Genomic DNA, 23,698 nt, shown 5'->3' with positions numbered 1-23,698 from the left:
TGGATATCAGCTTTGATTTAAGGATTAATTTGGTCAATCTATTTAAATGTTATAAATACACTCCCATAAGTTAAAAAAAGAGATAAGTTGATGTACTTAGACTTACACGCCGGAATTAATAAATGGTCAAATTCAGGAAAGATCCATTTTATATTCAAATTTGCTTGACAATTTCGAATTCAGCAAAATACTTTTTCCAAGAAATAAAATTAATGAATATGGAAACTTTTGTTTTTGTAATTTCATAACTTATAGCTTTACAATACCTTAGTTCAACGCCTTAATATTATAATGAAAATGATGAATAGGAAATTGTAGAATCTTGAAATCTAAAGAGGTTGCTGTAATTCTTTTTACATAGGTATTAATTTTTTCTCAAACGACTTGAGAAACGCGTAATATAAAGAAATTCCTTAAGATTTTCTTTACTGCGGTAACAAATCTAGTCTTACATATCCCACTTTCTTTGAAGATCAGTAATTTGTGCTCTACTTCTGTGTATTAAGCTCTCTTCATTTAGTGTAATACTAAATTACACTAAATTACATTTAGTATAACAATGTTTAGATGTCACTGGTCGTGCAAAATTTTGATATTTTACGTAGCTTTCCAATTAACCAGACCTCTCTTTTACCGGTATAATTTGAAATTTTTATTAACTTTCTAAAATCAGCAGATTAATATTTTTAAAACCAAGTGCTACAGTCACAGGACATACATTCCCCTAATTTATCGAAAATATAATAAACAAACACAACGAATTGTCATCAATCGTTACAGCTAGTTTCATTCTTTATAACAGAAGTACAATAGCCCCATTAACTGTACATGAGTAATTTTTTGCAGACATCACTCGACCGACCGACGAATTTGTATTTGGTTATAACGGTTTCCATAACAAAAAAATTCTGGGCAATTAATGCCACTCAATCAAAAATCCAATGAAAATAAACAAAATCCAGGTTATCGAATACCAGCATCTTATGGTCTTCACATATTGTATGAAAAAAAAATTAACAGAATAATTTAATTGCATTGGGTATAAGAGATATTTTAATGGGACGGACGTCGTATTCTTCACCATCTATATAGTATGTACTGGCTTGTATTGAAGGATACAATTTTATTGTACGACTCCTTAACGATATTGCTGGTTCAACTGACTGATGTACAACTTTGGAAATATTATCGAGGAAATTGAAACCTGGAGTCAATGATTTCACTAAATCCGTCTTAAGCTCGAAAAACGAATCTGAGTTCTTAATGCAGGATATGTCGATTTGATTCATTTCAACATATTCACTTTTTTCCACTTTACAAAATTCGTTAATAAAATTTGTTGATTTTTCGCTAATTGATCTCGTTGTGTAAAAACTTGCAAAAGAAATTTTTGGTTTTTGATTAGTTAGCGTTTTACAATTTGAACATCCTGGGCATGGCGGTGTAAGCACTACCTTCGCTTTAATGTTCCACTGGAGTTTATCGGAAAATGCATTAAATAAAGCGGCTGCATGATGTCTTAAGTATCCAAAATACCAATATTTATATTGCTTCGCTTCAATATCCCGTAGCAGACCCCACGAAAAGTTTTGCAAGCCATATATTGGCTTATGAACCTCATGTGCATCACTGTCGATTATATCATACTTAACTACATTGCAGAACTGCGTTCGATCTTCGATTAATGGTTGCAGACTGCTAATTAAGCATTTAACCGTTTCAAGTTTTGAACTTGGCACATGCTGTAAATATCTCAAGGCTGTATTGCTTTTTTCTCCTAATGGAAGTAAAACAATTGGACATGGTGGCACACCTCTGCGCAATAACCCAGTCACAACTTCAGATGAAGTGCCATCACCTCCTGCCACAATAATAACATCCGGTAAGCTAATTAAGGACTCGACAAGCGTTTTTGCGTGGCCAACATGTTTCGTCTTCTTAATGTCCACAGTAAAACCAGATAAATGCAGGATAGGTTCACAAAAGCTTCTGAACTAAGAAAAAATAGCCAAGAACAGAATATGTATATTATCCAAATATACATTATTTAAGCTTTAGAGCAAAGATCAAAATTACAATGAATTCAACCTTTAAATACCAAGTCAAGTGTAAATAACTTCTGTCATAATATCATACTACAAGGAGTGGAATAATAGTACGGACAGCTATCAAAAAAATTATTTGGAAATGTTACCATTTTTTCAGAATTTTTCTTATCTGCTACTGGGTTCAATATCACCAGTACATTCTTGCTGCTGCCGGATGAATTTTTTACCTCATTGCAAATTGTCCGCATATATTTTGAAATTCTAGGAAAAAAGTTTTTTATGAATGCAATCAACTTAAATCTACATATATAAAAATCTTACTCATAATTACTTTTTAGAGCATTCAATCCGTAAGCTATAGGCAAGGAGGCCAAAGCTACTTTCTTCCAGTGCATCCGGACGTTCCGCCAATTTAACATTTTTCCTTTCGTTCTCGGAACAACCTCCGATTTGTCAATATTTTTAGAGACGCAAATTTTTACAAACAAAATTTTATAAACTACAGCATGGAAACTACTACTGGATTACGTTTTATGCAACCGTGCAAAAAATTCAGATTGGTAACAACTTATATGCCCCGTCTATTGATAATTTTGCATTTCTGAGAGTTATATACGACCAATCTAATCTTTCTTAATTTATTTTTATGCATTTATGGGTTTTTGAATTGTGGAGGAAGTCTTTGAGTTATTTTTTGTATTGAAGAGACCGAATATGAATTACCTACGAAAGAATAGAGTTTGCACGAACGTAACCACAAAAACGAATAAGTGAAAATACGAACAATCCTAAACCCAAAAAAAAAAAAAATTATATTACGATGGCATATGCACAGTAAATACCATAATCGTAGCACAACTGTTTTAAAGATTGTTAACATCGTTTATTTTATCACACAAATAATATATCCTATGCATTTAGAATAATTGTTAACGCCGTTTTTAGGAGCGAATTCATTGAATACAATCAAAAAATTGGGTATTGAGACTTTGCTTATAGAATCATTCTAATATAGTAATTTTGATTTCAAGTAACGATCGGAAAACAGATTTGGTTAAGTCGATTCCTGCACTGTACTAATTTAGCTTTGGAAACCATACGTCTGTCGTATTAAACTAATGCATCCTCCGTGATGGGTAAAAAGAAAAAAATAGAAGAATAAAATTAGGATATACTAATCGTGAATTTTGTTTGTTCTACAAAATACGCCCAGGTTTTGAGATAATTTGCAATCTAACTATAAAATTCTCACATTCTGGGATTTGCGAAGAATACGCGGCTATGTGGCAGTGCGTAAAATAAAGAAATATATGGCAACTATTTTTGGGAATGTCTTTTTTAATTTGGCTGGGTTATGTTAAACGCTTCATTTAGTTAGAATTTTTAACAAGGTGATGACTTTGTTTTTGTTTGAATGTACAATTATTTTTTGGGTAGTTTCTTATTTAAAGTGATTGTGAAATAGTGTTTTAAAAGTTAATTATGTGTGGTATTTTAAAAGAATTGAGTAATATTTGTCGCTTGTGCCTAACTTTGCTGCAAGAAGATGAAATATCGGCACATGAAATATTTACCTCAGATGGAACGCAAAGCAAGGCATGCAAATCGTCAACTTGCAATGTGAATTTTGAGACGCCTGAAAACCTGTGCAGCAATAAAGTGTGTAAAAGCTGTGATAAAATGCAAATAAAGCAAAACAAAACAGATTTAAATCAAAACGCAAAAGTACCAGATGTGCCTTTGTCACTGACCTCCACTAAAGTTGATATAAATGATCACATTACTGAAACCCCCATTTCAATTTTAAAACAACATCGAACTCATATATCAAGTTTATCTAAACACAACGATAAGGTTTTGCAATCTATTTTTGCCAATCTTGGTGGGGGAGATTTCTGTGATGACTCACCTCACATAACAACTCAAATACTCAAATGTCTCTCTTTAGAGGTGAGTGGCAACGATAACGATGTTTATATGTATGTATGTCATATATCTATTCTAATTAATGAGAACAAATCAAATATAATATTAAAGCCATATAAAGCGCCTAGAAGTGGAGGGAAGATTCTCTATAATTTTTAAGTTTCTTTCTGAGCTTACCAACCAAGGATAAATAATTCTTATCAGTTTGTTGCAAATAAGAAGCACTTGGTTTTTTTTCGGTTTGTCACGTATAATTGAAATAAATAAATTAAACGTCGTAAAACGTTTTGTGCTCACTTGCTCACTTAACGATCGCTTGTGGCAATGTTCGTGCACAATTCGTAAATTAAGCTGCAGAAAATAAAATTTAGTTGAAGGCGCACCAGATCTGTCACCTGCGTGTCTCAAATACCGACTCGATGAACAATACGCACCGGAAATTTGCCATCGAATACCTTCCAACAAATAAGTATGAAATAAAAAGATTTCAATAGGTTTCCACCACTGTCATGCTGAAACATGCTAAGTCCTTTTTTATTTGTAAATATTTGTTAATATACTTTGTAAAGCATTGTAAAACTTATAGACAATTGTACTAGGCAGAAAGTATGTTTGCATACTTCGTTTTAATTTGGCTTTTTTGGCAACTGTGGAGAACGCAAGCTAAGAAACACCAAAAATGTTGGGTTTTTATTTTTTTTTCAATCCATTTAAATATTAGTTCAAAGTTGTGATATAAACGTGATTTCAATCTACCAATTGTTTATGAACATCACACTCTGAGGTCCTGCTTACAATTCAGATCGCTTTTCATGATATAAGTTCAGTAAAATAAGCTATGGCCTGCACGTTGCAGTTGAAATTTAATAGTCCTTTTGTAACAAGGTTCTATATGAACCATATAACTGTGGCCAAAGTTATGTGTAACTAAATTCAAGAGAATTTAGATTACGAGATACGATACCATGTCGAAGGTACACTCTCTTTCTTTCTGAAAGAAGTTGCGAGGGTAGGGATTTGGGTATTTATATCAATCGGGACTAATTCACACACATAAAAATAGGTTATTTGTTGCAAAATTGAATGCAGAATGGTAAAAAATTTTAAGAACGCATGTATAGTAGAAACCTTCAATTTTTTTCAATTTTAAATATTTCAAAAATACCTAAGCAAACATGATTGAATTAATCCACAAACGTTCGCTATGCGCCCATATAAGATTTCATTTAATCGGAACACATATTATTTTCTCTAATTAATTTTACCATGCACATAAAATTTAAAAGCGGACTATGACATGTCTACTACCCCAAACCAAGTAAAACAAAATTTTGGATGTGAATGAATCTTATATTCATTTCAAGAAGGCCAAAAAAAGAAAAACTGAACATTTAGAACAGAGCTAGCTTTTAGCTTCTTTTGGGATGTCGCAAAGGTTGATAGTGATTGTTTGTTAGCAAATGAAAGTTATTCTTAGATTGGCGTATAAGACAGTTCTAGAAAATAGGCTTTCAGCTATTAACTTGATCGTTGATGTTTTGCAACTTCACATTTAGATCGTGGAGAATATGGGTTAGGACTTCTAGTGAAACTACCTCTTTTGGGTTCCCAATGCCCTATCATTATGCGTGCTTGCTCGTTTAAATTCGGCACACTACCGATGAAGCAGAACTGCAACACTTTTTTGAATGTTGAGTTTGAATGGTATTGCTCTGTACCAAAAAGAAATATTAGGTTGGGGAAAAAGAAATCCATTATTTTTTCGGTAGATGGCTGCACTGATAAAGTATCGATCAAACAATTTCCGATACTGTACATTTACATATTGTACATTTCGCAGTAAAAAAAATTCTTTTGCTCTTCTTTGTTTGGTGCATTCAGTTGTGAGTTACAGCGTGTTAAAAATAGAAGTGAACAAAGAGAAAATCCGGTACATTTTACAGTTTTTCTTTGATAAAAGCGAAAATGCAAGCCAGGCGGCTAAAATTGTGAATGGTGTTTATGGTTCCGATACTGTAACAGCCAATTATGTGCAATTTTGGTTTCGTAGATTCCGTTCAGGAATTTTTGATGTTAAAGATGCTCCTCGCACAGGTAGGCCGGTCGTTGAAAATGTTGATAAAATCGGAGAAATGATCGAAGTTGACCGGCATGTTAGCAGTCGTTACATTGCCCAGGAGCTAAAAATCGACCATAAAACAGTTTTAAACCATTTACGCAAATCTGGATTCAAAAAGAAGCTCGATGTTTGGGTGCCACACCAATTAACAGAAAAAAACATGATGGATCGAATTTCCATCTGCGATGCCTTGGCCAAACGGAATGAGATAGACCCATTTCTTAAACGGATGGTGACTGGAGATGAGAAATGGATCACATACGATAACCCTGTGCGAAAACGATCGTGGTCAAAGAGCGGTGAAGCACCTCAAACGGTGGTCAAACCAGGACTAACAGCCAGGAAGGTTTTGCTATGCATTTGGTGGGACTGGAAGGGGATTATTTACTATGAGTGGCTTCCATATGGCCGAACGCTAAATTCTGATCTCTACTGTCAACAACTGGGCCGTTTGAAGATAGCGATTGACCAGAAACGGCCAGAATTGGCCAACAGGAGAGATGTCGTGTTCCACCAGGACAACGCTAGGTCACACACATCTACAGTGACTCGCCAGAAACTTCGGGAGCTTGGTTGAGAAGTTTTAATGCATTCGCCATACAGTCCGGACTTGGCACCAAGCATCTTTTTCTTGCATTGCAAAATTTCTTTAATGATAAAAAATTGGAATCTAGGGAGGATTGTGAAAATCGACTACTAGAGTTTTTTGCAAATAGAGACCAGGACTTCTATGAGAGAGGCATTTTGAAGTTACCTTTAAAATGGCAACAAATCATACAACAAAACGGTGCAGATTTGACCCAAATCGGACAATCCGAAGCATGTTAAATAAAGCCCTGAAGTTCATATAAAAGTAATGGATTTCTTTTTCCCCAAACTAATATTTAAGCGATACACGAATATTAGATTAGATATTTGTGTTGTTTTCGAAATAACAGAAAAGAACGGACATTGTAACTCGTTTACAAATGCCCGAAACAAAATGAAATTTCAACATACTGTAAAACATTCCGAAGTTAAAATGAAAATTGTACGAATTCTTTCTTCTGTAGATCTTTTTGAAAAATCATGTTGTGAGATGAAAGCTTTTTAAAACTTAGAATGTGTTATTGATATGTTATTTTGTTACAATAAATTTTTTATTAAGTTACAATTAGTATGCAATCTCGCACCCATAAAAATGTCCTTACATGTTCAAATATTCTTCCTCGATCTTTTTCTTCCGTACTTTTGAGGAGAAGGAGGAAAAGGAGGCACTTTTGAATGCCCACTAGTCACGTGTATCTCAGGTTTTAAGTTCCACGTGTTTTGGAGTGGTAGGGAAGACGCAGGGAAAAGGTGTAATACAATAACTATAATCATAACCAACACCAATAACTTCATCGTAAATTTATAATTTTTTAGCAAAAGCATTGAAAGCTTTTCAGTTGCCCTCAGCGCAATTGCCCTTGTCGCAGTGAGTCTACGGTAACGTCTTTTTGTACGAAAACGATTTAAATTTTAATGTGTTAGTGAAGTCAGAAATTAACAGATAAAGCATAAGGCGGTAACTTCCAGTAGACAAGTGGTCGCTTCCGGAAAAAGCACGAAGTGTATAGACAAATATATATATTTGGGTAATGAATTTTTTACCACACGCTATAAGAGTTTGGAAGCATCTACTAAGCAAGAAGAAAACAACATTTTTTTTGAAAAATTATTTTATATTAGTTTAACACATAAGATTTTAATGTAAAAAATTGGTTTTTTCTAAACATACCAAGCATTTATGTAGAGTTCCGTAAAAGTGACTAGATAAAAAATTTTTCCACCTTTCAGCTGATTTCAATAAAAGTTAATTAAAAGAAACTTTATTTATAAATTTTCTTCTTGTTAGTCAATCACAATTCGCGTTCTAGTGAGAGGCGTTGCTATCGGAAGAGAATGAGTGTACAAAATTTTTGTAAAATCGGACGTTCGGAAGTGTCGGAAATATCGACCATTTGGTTGGTCGGACATTGGGAAGTGCCAGGAATGTCAGTTGGGGATTTCAATGCTACGAAAGCAAGTTAAACAAAGGCTTGTAAAAAATAAAAAAAATTATTAATATTTGATACATTTTGTACGTGACAGTGTAAGTCTTAAAGCGTCTAAATAAGGCTTCCTGATTTTTCTATCCTAGAAAAGTTAATATTTTCCTAAAAATTAACTCAAATTCTGTCGAGCATTAGATTTTTTAAAGTTGCGAGATTTTTTTTAGAGCAGAGTTTTAATGAAAAGTCGAATCGTTGTTACCTTTTTATAAAAATTCGTTCGCAAATCATAAATTTTAATCTTCCGAAACCCTGGAGAAATTTTTATTTCGAAGCACTATAATAAACTTGCAAAACACCGCTCTACAAATATTGCCAGAAAATCGATTTTGAGGATTCTTTCGTCATTCCTACAATGACTATTTAAATCATTCTTATGCATTTGTGTGATAATGTAAGCAATGTAATGAAATAAACCAAAAAAGGAAACCTAATTGCAGTGTAATTCCATTACATTGTACGTCATCGTTAACCGTGTAAATCACTAAATCAAAAAGAAAATATACAAAGGATGTCTTTTGGGTTACTTTATTTACCCCAAGAACGAATAATAAGAACAAGAATCTGCCTCGAACAGTCAACAGGTTGATTCATGAAAGTAAGCCCAACTCAATTTTTCACAATAGGTTTTTACGTAGATAAGTCATTATTTACTTTCGCTACTTTCATTACATCCGATTTTTTTCACATTCTGTTTTTAACAATATTTCAAATCGGAGAATAATCAAGGAGTACTTTTTTATATTTTAAGTAAATTTTTCTGGCAAATATAAGGTGCCACTTTGTATAGAAGCAGTTGGACTTCTGGACGGAAAGCTGAGCCGAATATATTTTCACAGGCCTGCTTTGAAGTAGGTTTGACGCCATGAACTTATTTCTGCAGCGACTAAAACAAATGGTAATCGGATGGAACAGGGGCAAGGCTGTATGGCGAATGCACTAAAAATGTCCAGCCAATGCAGTTCTTGTCGAGTCGGAACGGCTTTTGTGATCAGATATGGATGCTTCACTTTAATTATCTGCTTTGATTGTGTTAATTGGTGACGGTGTAACTAATCGTCTGCCGAGTTAGAGCAACCCATGATACACACTTCTCTTAAAATCCCATTAAATTCAAAGCATTACCTCACTTGTTGTCAAATTTACGATCGTTTGTGCAGATTCATTTATCCTGAAACCCACTTTTCATCGCCTGTTATTTATCTCTTCAAAAATGGGCCAATTCCGTTACAGCACCGATTGACAGTTAAAAGTTGTGTTTATTACATTTTCCACCGACAACTCGTGCGGTACCACAATATCGAGATTCTTTTTATGTCATTTATCCTCACGTAAACTGATGAAATAGTAATTTTTTGGTTTCGCATAAATGGTATATGTCAATCTTATTAAATTTTTTGTAGAATTCCCTGGTTCTTATCAATCATTGGTCGACCAAAGTGCAGGTCGTTTTTAACATCGGAAGAGAACAAGCGACTCTGTTTAACGAACAGGGCAAAAAGGGGCGAATTGTTACCGAAGAAAAAAGAACAAGTCATATTTGAAAAAATATATGAACTTGGCTTGTTTCAAGTTAATCATCTTCTCATTTTGAATGTCCGTTTGCTGGATTTTGTATTTTCCACTAGTAATAATCTATTAGTCCGTTGCTCTAACCCGTTTGTATTACGAGAAGATTTTTATCATCCGACTATGTCTATCGCGAAGGTTTTGAATACCCGTAGACCAGCGGCTTGGCCAAACTGGAGACGTTATCTTTTCCATAAAACTGATTACGACAAGTGTCTCAATTCTTTATGTGATGTTATTCGTCATATAAATGGCGATGATGTTGATGGTAGCATTATATCCTTATTGGTGCGTGCCTTGTGCCTGTCTTGAATGAATACCCCCGCATGGCTTAATAATGAGCTAAAGGCAAGTCAAAAGAATAGGCTCTTTAGAAAGTATAAATCAAGTGGCCTTTTGTTAGATTATAGTTTTATTTTATATTAGCATTCTATTGAGCGTTATAAATTTAATGCACTTGGGTGAACATGCTACGTTGCCTATGTCTTGAAAATGAAAAATAAACTATTGGCCGACCCTAAAAGCTTCTATAAATTTGTTTAATTTTAAAGGAAGGTTTCTCGTTTCCCTTCATTTATGAATTATAATAATAATGAGTCCTCTAACGCACAGGGGATTTGCAATTTCTTGATTGAGTTTGTTTTTAAACACTTTTGGCATTATCCCGCGCATAATTTCTTCAGTACTCATCGTGTGCTCTAGGCCCTGATGTTGCACCTTCGGATATTGTTCTTTTTTGCGCATGGTTTCTGACTGTTTCCTTAATGGTGATACTTCTCTGAGAGCTGGAAAGAATCTTATATTATACCGCTTCATAACTGTGCTCCTAGAAATATGATAAGCGTGGCAGTCAAAGTTGAGCCTTCTATTCGACTTATCATGGCTTTACTAAGGCTAAGTCTACGAAGACTAATCTCTTGGAATTGGTTTGTAGTAGGTCGTTTGCCTTTTCGACAAGCAAGCAAACGGATATAATATACATTGATTCATCGAAGTGCGCACTCTCTTCTCCTATATAAGCTAAAGTGTATTGGCTTCCTCTTTAACTTTATTGAACTAATCAGACCATATATTCCTGGACGTACTCAATTGTTACTTTTAACGGTTGCGTCTTTCGCAAGATTGATGTTATGTCAGGTGTGGCACGAGGAAGTCACCTTGGTCATTTTCTTTTTTTGTTGTTTATTCATTACTTGCTCATTGTTATAAAGAATTCTATTGTTTTTATGTTTGCCCATGGCAAGTCTTCCGTTCTTTTAAGGTAGGAAATGACATTCCCCTACTCCAAGACGGTCTCATTGAGTTATCGAATTGGTGCATGCATAGTGCTGTGACTTTATATAGGGAAAAATGTGAAAAGTTAAAATTATTTAGGTATATCCCGGTGTCTCTGCATTACTATTTTAATTGTCAATTTCAAGAAAATATTGCATTCACTAACGATTTGATTCGAAATTGAAAATGTATTTGCAGATTCTTTTCGTGATTAATAAGTCTAAGTCTTTGTTAAGCGTTTCTAAAGAACTTGTGAAATGGAATTAGACCCATTCCTACAAACACGGTGATTATATGGGCCCAAAATTATAATCTATTGAATCTGTTATGAAGTTGTTTTTAAGATGTGCATTACTTGGTTTAGGTTAGGATGCTCAACAAATGCTTTCCCTTATGATAGTCGCCTTACACTTATTAATTTGCCGTCTCTTCTGAAAAGACGTATTTGGATCGGGAATGGTGAAGTGAACTCCGGTTTTGCTTAATGAATTGAACATAAGAGTTCCGTCCAATCGTACTAGGCATTATGTTCTTATTAAGTTACTTCAGTGTCGAACAAATAACGGATTATTTCATCTATTGACAGTTATTGGCTCTAACTGTAATGAATACTATCATTTGTGTTATGGTGCTACTACATCCGTAAAACATACCATGTCTGCCATTATTGAACAAGGTGGACTCGGGTTGCATCACGTCTATAAAAAGAACCTTGCCAATTTGGTTAATTGACTTAAATAATTATACTTATAGATCCGCACGCATGGATTGAACTATAGCGTTCGCTTAACATCTTAGGGTTACTGTATTTTTGCTATTTTCATGGTTCTGCCTAATTTATATTGAACATGTTTGAGCGGTTAGTTTTTGAAAATGTGCGACACATTGAATCATACAAAATTGTCTTTTTACTGATTTAACTAAGTTAATGGTTGATATTGTTATTTAGTTTTAAGATGTAGTTAAATATCAGTTTGTCTTTTCACTTGTGTTTTATTGCTGATATATTCTCATGTGTAATTAATACTATAAGAGTTATTGGTTGTAAGTTGAAGATATGTATGTTTATAGTTCGATGGACGTTGTTAGTATGTAACTGAATTTCTTTGTGTGAAATAAATAAATAATTAAAGAAATGAATAAAAACTATGAAAACTAAAAAATATTAGAAATAATAATAATAATAATAATAATAATAATAATAATAATAAAAAATATTAGAAAGCATATACATATAAAACAAGCGAAGCTTTCAATTATGATCACAACACCAAAAAAAGTTATTACTACTAACTCTCATACACAGTTAGAATATAAACACGGAAAGAATGCAATATGCAAATCGAGTTATTACAATGTTCCGAGACGTTACTCAACTGTCGAATTTTGAAATGCCGTAAAGTACGGTGAACCTGATTTTATTATCATGTACAGAATTTATCATCCATACGTTTACTTTCAAATATATACATAGGACATTAAATAAATTTTTGGATTGACGCCCCGATACTTCATTATTTTTTTTGTATAATTTTCAGTTATTAGGTGTTTTAATGTAGCACAAAAAATATGTGAGAAAATATAAGGTAGTATTATTCTTGAAAAAGTCAAAAAATAAAAATAGGAACTTCCGCGTAATTTAGTGCCTTATGTACATGCGGAAGGCGTATTTGAGGCGATTTTGGCGATGATAAACTTTGGACGTAGTAATGAAATTAGGGTCTTCTAAGGGGTTGAGATCCTTTAAGATATATTAAATGTCTGAAGTTGCTTAAATGCGTTAAAATTTTGTAGAAGGCATATTGTAACTTTTCGCAAATTGTATAGGTGCATTATATCGTAAGGAGTAACAATATATGTTTTTTTATTTTTTATAACATCAAGTATGATTTCGTTTTTTAATTATGTTTGTATTTTCTATTTTTATTTACTTTTTCTCATATTATTCTTTCAATATAGTCCAATTATTAATTGTATTGAATTGTAAGCTATAAAGTTTTGAATTCCAGAACTAATTATGGCAAAGTTTGATAGTTCAATAGCGTTATTAAAATAGGACATTAACAAATTTTTTATTCCGCTAAGTAGCTGTAGCGCATACAGTATTACTCAGACCGAACTGCACAAGTATTTATTTATTTATTTATTATGTAGAGTTTAAATATTTAATTGTGTACAATAATTTTTCTAGGTTCAGCCAAACGACGGATTGCCTACTGTGGTATGCTGCAATTGCAGATCTCAACTTCAAGTTTTTTGGAGATTTAAATGCCTGGCTCAAAAAGCTGATATAGCTCTAAGGAAATATCTCGAAGCCTACAAGACCACAGAAGAGGTAATTTGCTATGCAGTTTTTTGATATCGCTTTTTAAACATACATTTTTCGGTCTTTTGAGATTGTAAATTTCTTAAAAAAGTGCTCAGTTTTCATTTCCTTTTAACAATTATATTCTACGAAAATGGATATTGACGTTATAAAGCTTTTTGCACGTTCACTTTCCTTTCTATGGAATCTTTGCGGGCTACTTCCGTCTGCAACCATGCCTAGATACATTTTGTGTGTTCTTTGAAGATAAAATAGATATCTAGAAGAAGTTTGCGTTCAACATAAAGTGTCTTTTTTTGTTTAAATTGGTTTCATTGTGCATGTCATGGGAGGGCTTAATTTTTTTACAAGGGAAACGTGGCCAGATTAAGAACGTGGTATTCCGTCCTTCATAAGAAAAAATTAGCAGACAACAAAACATACTTCTTCCTTGTTTGCAAATTTAGTTGTCCTGAAACTAACAATGGTAAAACAGTTAGAAGAGTCGAACTATTTACTGAAGATAAACATTTGCCTCCTCGTACGTCGCAAGAGGCATCAGCAGCTCACCTTGTTAAAAGAAGACATTAATTATGCTAACATTAGCCTTCGTAGCCACGAAGATCTACTAAAATATAGGTCACTTTTTAAGGAAGTTTTCATTGTATTAACACGAATACCTGAGAAGCGCGAGCTTTCCCCGTTTTCATTTTCGAAAAAAAGCTTCAAATATATGTATCGAGAAATTTTCCGTTTAAAATTTATTCGATTATCGTTGATTTATGGCAAGATGCAACGACTTCGGTTTTATGGCGACTTCTTTCAAGGAATAAGATGATCAAAACAAGTCGATTTAAAAATTCCAAATTTGAAAATTGTCATATAGATGTTACAAGCATCTGGCAGCGAAAACATTTTCCGTTAATAGTACAGGTTTGATATTTCAAGATAACGTTGAAGAAAACCGCGTTGATCAAGCCGTTCATTTCATGCTGAATAAATCTTTTTCTAATATTGCAGATCAAAAGAAATGATCAATTTATCCTTTTTAATAAGAAACGTATTATTTTATTTTAAGGGCCTAATGGAAGCTGAAACATGTTTGAATCCAACTATTACATCCAAGACATATTTAAAGTCCTCCTCGGAAAGAATGGCAGCAAAAGCGTTAACGGAGCTAAGTAACTCAGCTAAAGCGAAACTTTTCTCATTAAAAGTTAATAAAAATGTACAACCCTCCTTTGTTGAGGACAGTAATTGTACGAGCAGTATTAAAAGCAAAAATTTCGGTAGGGATCTAAGCTTGGAGAGAAATATTGATACGGCAGATAATTCGATTTATGAAATGCCAAATCCTACAAATAAGGGATATGAAAAATTACATGATTTGATAACGAATGACGACAAAGATAAAAATTTAAGTTTACAGCAGCAATTGGAAACAGCAGCAGTTCTTATGGACATAAGTAAAAAAGTTATAATATCGCCACCTTGCTCGAATCCCGAATCCCCATGTCTGGCATCAGACTCCAGTATTAAAAATTCTGTGATAAAAAGCAAACGTCCATTAGATAGCAAGTTAACTACCGAAATGGACTTATCAGTGAAAAAACCCAAATTAGAATTGGCTAACTTTTCAGATTTATTAACTTCTGAAGGTCATAGCGATTTGTCTGGTATTAAAAGCTTTAGGACAAATGAATCATTAAATATATTCGAAACAAATGAAGAAAAATCATCATCAGATTCCGAGCATAGCTTGGATTCGAACCGTTTGGAGATGGATATAACTGCCTTAACCGAACGTCGAACACCGGAAAGTGTAGCTTCAGAGGATCATGGGACTGATGCAGCTACGACGCAATTATGGCAGGCTCTTGCACATTCAGCAGGTATATTCCTCTGTAAAATTTGAATAAAATGAGCAAATGTTACTTCTTCAAAGCTTTTACATGTAGATTTACGCTTGAGGAAACAGGGAGAAGGTATTTTTCTGAGTAAATCAATTCGATAAAAATTTTAATTAGAAGCTTGAAACTGTTCGTAGACGATTTTGCTGGTAATATTCGAACAGTATTTTACAAACTTTTTTAAACATAATATAAAAACGAGTATTGTCGTACAGCGTTTACAAAGTTGAATTCTTCAGGGATTAACCCTGCACCGAAATGTTTTAGGCGAAAAGTATATATCAGAATAATATGAATTCTTTAGCATTCGAAAAATTGCACGACCATTTTCATGCATATGTTTATCGATGTTTCATAATTCGTAGCATTTGAAGGCTGACTAAACAGATAATTGTTTAGCTCTGAAAGCCTACAACATTTTAAGCTATTCGATGCACGAAAATTTGGTTTACTATGCGAAACTTAAACCGTAGGGTGTAAAATTACAATAGAAAGTATTGGAGACGGCGAACTAATTTGCCCATAAGGTTGTGGGTCGCAGGTACTGAGTTAAATTTTTTAAGATTAGACCAACCGACGTTTACGTATGCTTATTTCCATGAAAATTAATCCATAATTCTTACCGAATTGCTACAGTCGCAAAAATTGGGATAGAAACCTAATAAGTGGAAAAAAACATCTCTTTATTGATTAAAAAATGATTGCGCCGTTGCGACATTTCCAAAAACGAGCGAGCCAACTGTTTGAATGTTTGGTTGAAAAATGGTTTACTAACATGTCCGCAACTAACAATAAATTTAAATTCCAATATATGTTCCATCGGACATAAATATTTTGTTATTCTGGCGAGCAATTGTGCAGCAGTCGAAAGTTTTAGCCGAAAATATGAAAAAATTATTGGTGTTTGTCAAGATTGCTTCACTTTGTAGTCTGGTGGACTCGTGTTTTTGACAGTCAGGACCATTGTTTAACTTTGTTTTCTTAATCGATCAAGAAATGTTTGTGTGAAATTTCAGCTTCTTATGTGTATTTTTACGTCTGTAGCGACACCATAAAAATTGTGGGTTAAATTCACCTACCTTGGTATAAATAGCTACATATAAGGTACAGAAAATTTCGTTGACTACGTACATTCGATTTTCAAATTTTTTGTTTTTTTTTTGTCATGTTGGTACAAATGGCCACAACATATGTTGACTTTATCAGCCAAAAAAATGGATCAAAGAATCTGTATTAAATTTTATGTGTAAAATAAGATTAACTGCTCCAAGTCGCTTAAAAAAAGGCAAAAAAGACTATTTATAATTGCCACAAGCTCTTTACAGAAGGCGAAAAGAGATTAATGGCGATCCCCTGCACGCCCCAGCACGTCAAGAGACTGTGAAAATCTTGAAGCACAAAAGAAAATTGTTATGGAGATTTGGCGAGTCACTGTTAGATATGGCTCAATCACCCCTTTTCGTAAAATGCCCTTATTGACCAATTCATTTATTTCGCTTGAACAGCTAATGTGACTAAAAATAGTACTTGCCCGGTTAGATGAACGTGCGGGTAAATTTTCTAACCCTAATTATAACTTTTATCTCATAATCAGATTTCTCAAAAATTCTTTTATGTTTACAGTAAATTTCGATTTTTTATTGTAAATGTTACCACATGTATTATCGGCATTATAATCCTCAAAAATCCCATTCCAATTCAATTTCAAGACAGCTCCTGAAGAAATGTTTGTTTTCAGTAACCCTTTTCTTTATAAAATAAACTTAAGTGCATTTATCAATTAAAGGATTGCCAGTGCCACATTGATAGCAATGTTTCTACTTAGTTTTCCCGCAACTATTTTCTTTTGCTGTTTTGTCTACAACGCTTATCAGTTTATCTTTTTGAACTTGTATTTCTTCTCCACAAGTTCACAAATTCACGATGCCGACACCGCCTATTATAATATCGATTAGTAAAATTTGAAGTGTGCAGAAAAACAAAGATAAAAGAACCTTCTTAAAATCACAAGGTAGAAATAAATGAAGAATTACATTAAAACTGTATTGCAAGCTACATTAAAAATTTATTGTAAAAATAAATTAAGTAATTTAACATTAAATTAGCATTAAAATTTATCATGAATTAAAATTTAAGAAAACTCATCTTAAATTAAAAAAAAAACATGACCATTTACTTACAACTAGTGTTAAAAATATGTTTAAAGCTTTTTAGAAATTAGCGTTAAAAATATATTAAAACTCTAATTAAATTTTCCTTGTTGTACTTCTTGACAAGATCCGTATTAATAGATCGTTTTTTGTAAGTAATATTTACAATTTATTTACAGGAGCTTGTTTTACAACGTTCTAATTTTTGTTTTGATCTTTGAATATTGCAATTCAACAAGAGACGGAAACGGCCCGTCTACTACTCGAAATTTAGAGCGACTATATAAACGACTTGGGCATAGCCCAAAGTTAATGTTGCTTTAAATGACGCGTACGTTGGCTCGTAAAGAAAAGATTAGCTTCTTAAGACTGTACTCTGTGCACAGTTTAATAGTATTTAATTGTTTTAACAAAACATGTTATAAAATAAGTTTTGTTTAATATTGATACTATTTTTTTCGCTCCACATGCGTTGTAGTCAAAATCTTTTTTTGAAATTTATAAAATATAATTGATATATTTTGTTTTAAATTTATATTTTGCAGCTAACAATGTTGAAAGCAACGAAACTAACCGGCTATTACAATTATTGAACAAGTCGTTCACATTTCCAGTTGCAGCGCCTAAACCGCTTCTTCAAAGGGACTCTCGTGAAGAACCCATAGCTTTACTAAAGGTAAATTATATAACTCCATACTGGTACATACTTATCCTTTTAGTGGTTTGTTGAAAACACCCAATTTCAAAGAATCGTTTCTGAATCGTTGTAACGTTGTTCTTCCATTAAAAGAAAGCGGCTAATAAGGAAACCCTTTGTGATGAATTCCACTACCTTTTAAAAAAATTCTGGACTCAGATATGTTTTCCGTCAACAATTGAATTCAGTACCTTTCTGCAAAATGTCTGATATAAACTAGATAATCACATAAATCGCTTTATAATATCCCTCCCAAATGAATCCAATAATATAAGAAGATGAAAAAGACATTACATATAGAATAGTCCCTTTAGATTTTTTCCCTTTCTCGAATCATTTTAACGAATTTTCTAAATTTACATAGTTTCTTTTTATTTATTCAAACATCATATGTGGCAATAACTTCTGTTCTCCTCTTGCCGTAAAGTTTATTTACTACATTTTTTTGGATAGATTGCAAAATGTAATTATATCTTTATTTAATTATACACATTGTTCTTTGCGTGGATTATGCGATAAACCAGGCTGGTACGAACAATGAATAGCAGACGACAGCGGAAGTGCTGTTCTTTGCCGCACATATATAAGGCATATGGTGTAGTCCCGTTTTATTCAGAGAGAATATGATATGTTCTTTCCGTTGTCATCGAAGGGAACGGTGCTTTGCCATAATTCAGAGTTCCTCCTTATTTTTATGGAAATCGCGAGAAGCATCCAGTAACACATAAATACAGAACGGATACATAATTGGTTGATTTAGTCTTCGTCCTTAAGCTGTATAGCTGGAAGAAATCGTAGTCTTGCGTTCGATTGGTTCTGAGAGGTATGAAAATGGTACTAACTAGCGAGCTGTTTTATATTCTAGGCATCCTGCAGAAATGTGAATTCAGCGAAATTGAGTAGATTTGCGTAAAGCATCTTCATTAGACGGCGTCTTTGTGATCATAAATAAGACGTTTCTGCTGTATTAAACGTAAGACGTTTCCAGGAGCCATAAATGACTCTTAGTGTTTTCGGTCGTGTCGTGGATTTCGGGAACTGACTGGATTCAAATCTCATAAATGTAATTATACTTGCAAAACTGAAGAGAGCGGCACAATAATCAAGTCAAATTATTTACGCAAATATTTACTCCTGGCTTTGATGCCGTCAAGTCCTATATTTCCTGAACAATTGATGCTTTTTTTATACAATTTATGCTACACTTCGAATCATTTGACAACGAATGTAACTGTAATGACAGTTTTTGGTTGCTTTATTGATATTTCGGCGATGGCGTGTTGACAACGCTTTAATGTTCATTATATTAAGGAAAGGAAGAACAATAAGAAGAAAAAAGAAACTTCAGGGTGCGAATTGAAGGTTTTCTTTTTGACATGAAGAGAGGAGATCCGGTCTCTTGGTGGTTTTGAAACTGAACTTAAACAATATTATCGTGAAAAAAGACGTATTATATTTGTTGAGTTTTAATCGAAGGAAATCATATGAATTCGCCAATAAGCTAGTTGAAATTTATCATGCACGCGATATGTGGGGTGTTGCAGAATGTCTCATTCAAGCTGCAAGGAGTGACGAAAATGGTATTTGCCGTCAATTTGCGAGGTATTCAGTTTTCCTCCTCTTCCATCATTTGCATCGCATGTGAACGTCGAGAAATAGTGGATTCGTCAATTGCTAAGTTGTTCGAAAGTTCTTTGGGAGTTTGAGCTGGGTTTTCGTCAAATAAGTCTTGTAATTAGTCGTTTTCGAGCTTTTCGGTCTATTTTTTGTCACTTTTAAATCGTTGAAACCAAAATTGATAATTGGGATGTGATGGGGCGGCATCACCATAAGCTTCTTTTTGGCGGGCTTCGATAGATTTCTTTAAACAAAACAACAACAGTAAGAAAAAGTTGGAAACAGTGGAAAATGTAATTTTAAGCTTTATGATTAACGTGGACACTCGTCGAGTAACTCAATGATATTAAATGGAAAACTGCTATTTTATATAGGGAAAGATTGAAATCATCGAACTCAACTGCTGCGCACACTGATATTTCCCTTGTCATTTTTACTTGTAAAAATCGCTTATAAAAATTAACACAAGCACCGAATATAATCCGTGCTCGCTAAGACATTGACAGACTTCAGATCAAGCGTGCTTTCTTGCTTTTAAAAAGCAGAGCCTCTAATAAGTGTTTCACTGGAACGGTGGTTCTCTTCAATAATGTAGCCTTTTATTAATTGTAGAAAAATGTAGAAACGAACAATTTTTCTTTTTGTGATTCTTCTATAAGACTAAAATTTATATAAAAAAAGGTTGTTAACAACACAGAATACAGACAAAGACGTATATGTATAAAATTGATGAAAATGTAAACAAGAATTATATTAAAAATGCGCGTATAAAAAATGGATTCAAATTGTGTACATAATGTTTACATTAAAAATATGTACACCTGAATGGACGAAGGCAAAGAATCTGGACTATCAATTCAATGATAGTGGGTTCGAATCTCAAGTGCTGCAGAGTTTTTAATAAAGTCGATAGCTTTCCATGCTACTGCTTTTGAGACTTTATTCTTAGAATTTATTTCTCTGGCCAAATTAATAATAATAATAAAAATATATACACCCAAAACTAACAAAAAATTGCAGTGTGGCTTAAATGTGGTTTACGACCATTTAATTGGTTGTAGTGGCTAACAGCATCGAAACAAATTCTGCATCAAAAGCTACTGCGCATAAAACCGCATGCAAATGTAATTGAAGAAAGTGTGTAAGTGTGACAAGATCTTAAAATAATATCGCTGTATTATACATTCCAAATATGTGTATAATTTTTCTTGCCGATGAATATCTGTTAAACATCGAGATTTTTCCTGCGATTATTATGGAATTGCTATTGACAACGTTTAACCTAATCTCCAATCATTCCACAAATTAAAAATCAAAGCCAACGTGTTATATTTATCTGCTGCCGGTTCAGCCACTAAGGAATGTGATTAAATATCGTCAGCCTTAGCATCAACAAACATCATCAGAAGTATACGTAAGTCGAGGTTCATCATCAGCGCCACTACTTACGTTATCATGTTTTGGCATCCGAAGTTAAGCAATCTGATATGTATCAATTAGCGTAAGTCCTAACTTATGCCTGCAAATATTATGTTTCTTTACCCATAGGTGAATAATCTTTGAACGTACAAAAAATTATATAGTTTTTATATTGCTGCGAATAAGATAAAAATTTTTTTTTTTATTTAGTACTACTGACAAATTCTCATTGTTTCTAATGTCTCCGCAAAAATATATTTAGAATTTTCTCCAAGGGGAAAACAAGCATGGTAGTCTGCACACTTAAGTACGGTGTCTCCAAATAAAAATGTAAAATAGAGGAGACCATCGGTAGTGTAGGGTACAGACCGGCCTTGGCCATAACGTCACGCCCACCCGATTAGTTAGGTATCTTCTGAGCAATAATGATATGTTTATTTTCTCAAATCCCGGGGTGTCCGGCGAACGCGAATAACACTCGCCAACTGAAACCCCGCCCTGACAGGAGTGGACAGTTTGAAGTGACCTCCGTTTTGGCGAGTCTAAACCAACATTTAGGTTCCTCTTTAGACAAGTTCAATATCTTTTATGCGATATTTTAAACAATGGGAACGCAATATAGGGCTTCTCTACATTATTTTCATCTCACTTGGCACTTTAGACAAAACTGACAAAAACTTTTTAAATAGTTATAAAACATGTCGACATAGTTATTTATAGTTGAACTTATTTTATTTGATAAATTGATTATTATCAAAGGATATCCTCATATCCTTTTCGATTGGCCTCATAGAAAATCTATGGGAATTGTGTTGTGTACATCTATATTTTACAATGCAATCGAGGAATTAATATGCTGTGATTTCTAATTTCACTAAAAATTTAACTTTTTAAATCTTGTATACTTTCAGGGTACTGACGAACCACTGATAAGTAAAGTAAAACTTTCGGATTGTATTGTAAGCACTGATGGAAATGAATGCATAACAAATCATTACATATCCATGGAGGACGCAGTTTATGATAAAAAGGTGAGTTATATGGAATCTTTAAAATAGCTATGGGTCGTTGAACAATTCGGATCCAACAGTAGATACGAGAGTGACCTAGAGTTTACAGTGATTGACTGTGATCCACAATATTAAAAACAAATGATGTCAGTTCCTTGTTTTACGCCAACCATGACTTTTCACATTACGGTGAAAAATTCTGTAAGAAGTCTGATATTACTTTGATGCACGCTCCACTTTTTAAAAAGCGAATGAGGATTCTAACAATTTTTGGAATACTTCTGTGCTGTGTGAGTATGTTTTTGTTGAGGTCATCGTCGACATTTCAGGTAGAGTGCTTTACTTGCGTGCAATGTGCATGATTAGCCGTACATTGTTCGATATGCGGGCAACTCCGGAAAGAGTAGTTGAGAAGGTCGGAAAATATTTTTTTTTCTTTTAATGGGTGCATAACCGCTCCTTCAATAGTAGCTCGCTGGGCAGCGTTCCTACCAAGACTGCTCTCGTTGTCGTTGAAACTGTGCGTTAGGCCAATGCCATTCCCAATGTGTACAGCCTTTTAACCGCCTCCAGCCTTCGTAGAAGATGCTGTAATACTTTCGCTGCGCAAATCAGTGTGGCATACATTATGTGCGAGTAGGCTACGCTTCATATAAATTTTCGCCTCACCTCGTTGGGCCGTTCACGTCTAACATAGTTTTGCACAGAGCACTTCCACAATAGCGTCCATAGACGATCGTTGTTTGCCGGAGCCAAACTGATGCCTAGAGAATATGCCCTGGTGTTTCAACTCTCCTTCTAATCTCCATAGCAGCAATCTTTCGAAAGGTTTGCCCACGTTGTCCAGGAAATAGATAGGTCTATAAGAAGATGAGCTATGCAACGGCTTACCGGCCTTTTGTAGCAAGACTAGGATCTGTTTTTCCACATTGTTGGAAAAATGCAGAGTCTGAGGCATAGTTTCTATGTATTGCTAATAAATTTGCCCATATGCCACCAACCATTTGTATTATTTAGTTTGGTATTCTAATAGGCCCCGGAACTTTTCTCTTTTTCAACGTTCGACATGTTGCCTGGGCTTCTTCCGCTGTAGTCATATCCCCGGGCAAGACTCCTATCCTGATGTGACTGTGGGTTGATGATTGGTTACTGGGAACGGCTTTGCCACTTTTGTTTGGGCCCAGGCAGCATTTGAAATTCTTGTGGTGAATTTTCTTGGTAAATCTTTCGTGCGGCAAGAATCAGTTTGTTTACATCTTCGTATAATTCTTTCCAGCATATAAGTTTGCTCTGTGTTTATTCCTAAATTAAGGAATCTTCTCCCAGTTCTGTAAATGATTTGCATTTCCGCTGCACCTTGTCGCTCGTCTTTGGCGTTTAAAGGCTCCGACTGCAGTTGTTTTATTTTTGCATTCCACTAATATGCTGGCTCATTCCAACCTCACATATATACGTCAAGGTATGCTGGTTACAAGCCATAGCAGCATTCAGATCTTTCTGACGCAGGTTAGTGTATTATCGTTAATTTTTTTTGGCCAACAGAGTTGCTGAGCTCGCCTCCTGGGTCAGTTTCCATACGGT

The 23,698-nt window shown here is 34.0% G+C and overlaps 2 protein-coding genes across 3 annotated transcripts in view; one reads left to right on the top strand and one right to left on the bottom strand.

Moving 5' to 3' along the window:
• Window positions 1-957: 957 nt before the first annotated feature.
• Window positions 958-2,834, bottom strand: LOC119642973 (acylglycerol kinase, mitochondrial). The gene is made up of 3 exons (XM_038042309.1): window positions 2,370-2,834; window positions 2,195-2,309; window positions 958-1,994 (listed from the first exon to the last, which is right to left on the bottom strand). Exons 1-3 carry the CDS (start codon window positions 2,465-2,467, stop codon window positions 1,014-1,016), a joined length of 1,194 nt encoding a protein of 397 aa, XP_037898237.1. The 5' UTR covers window positions 2,468-2,834; the 3' UTR covers window positions 958-1,013.
• Window positions 2,835-3,452: 618 nt separating this feature from the next.
• The window catches only part of LOC119642998, a 35,374-nt gene continuing 15,128 nt past the window's right edge, over window positions 3,453-23,698 (top strand). For both annotated transcript variants that reach the window (XM_038042346.1, XM_038042347.1), the window contains exons 1-5: window positions 3,453-3,998; window positions 13,201-13,344; window positions 14,393-15,206; window positions 17,920-18,050; window positions 22,019-22,138. In XM_038042346.1, coding sequence (XP_037898274.1) covers window positions 3,531-3,998; window positions 13,201-13,344; window positions 14,393-15,206; window positions 17,920-18,050; window positions 22,019-22,138 — 1,677 coding nt within the window. In that variant the 5' untranslated portion in view covers window positions 3,453-3,530. The remainder of the gene's footprint in view (window positions 3,999-13,200; window positions 13,345-14,392; window positions 15,207-17,919; window positions 18,051-22,018; window positions 22,139-23,698) is intronic.

This window comes from Glossina fuscipes, unplaced genomic scaffold, assembly GCF_014805625.2.
Source record: "Glossina fuscipes isolate IAEA_lab_2018 unplaced genomic scaffold, Yale_Gfus_2 303, whole genome shotgun sequence".
In the NCBI taxonomy this organism is placed as follows: Eukaryota; Metazoa; Arthropoda; class Insecta; order Diptera; family Glossinidae; genus Glossina; species Glossina fuscipes.
This window is presented reverse-complemented; position numbering and strand designations above follow the sequence as displayed.

Coding starts and splice junctions, on each gene's coding strand:
- LOC119642973 (XM_038042309.1), bottom strand. CDS start 2,467: ATGTTAAATTGGCGGAACGTCCGGATGCACTGGAAGAAAGTAGCTTTG. Junction 2,310..2,369: donor GCTCTAAAAAGTAATTATGA/GTAAGATTTTTA, acceptor CTTTTTTCCTAG/AATTTCAAAATATATGCGGA. Junction 1,995..2,194: donor AGAAAAATTCTGAAAAAATG/GTAACATTTCCA, acceptor ATTTTTTCTTAG/TTCAGAAGCTTTTGTGAACC.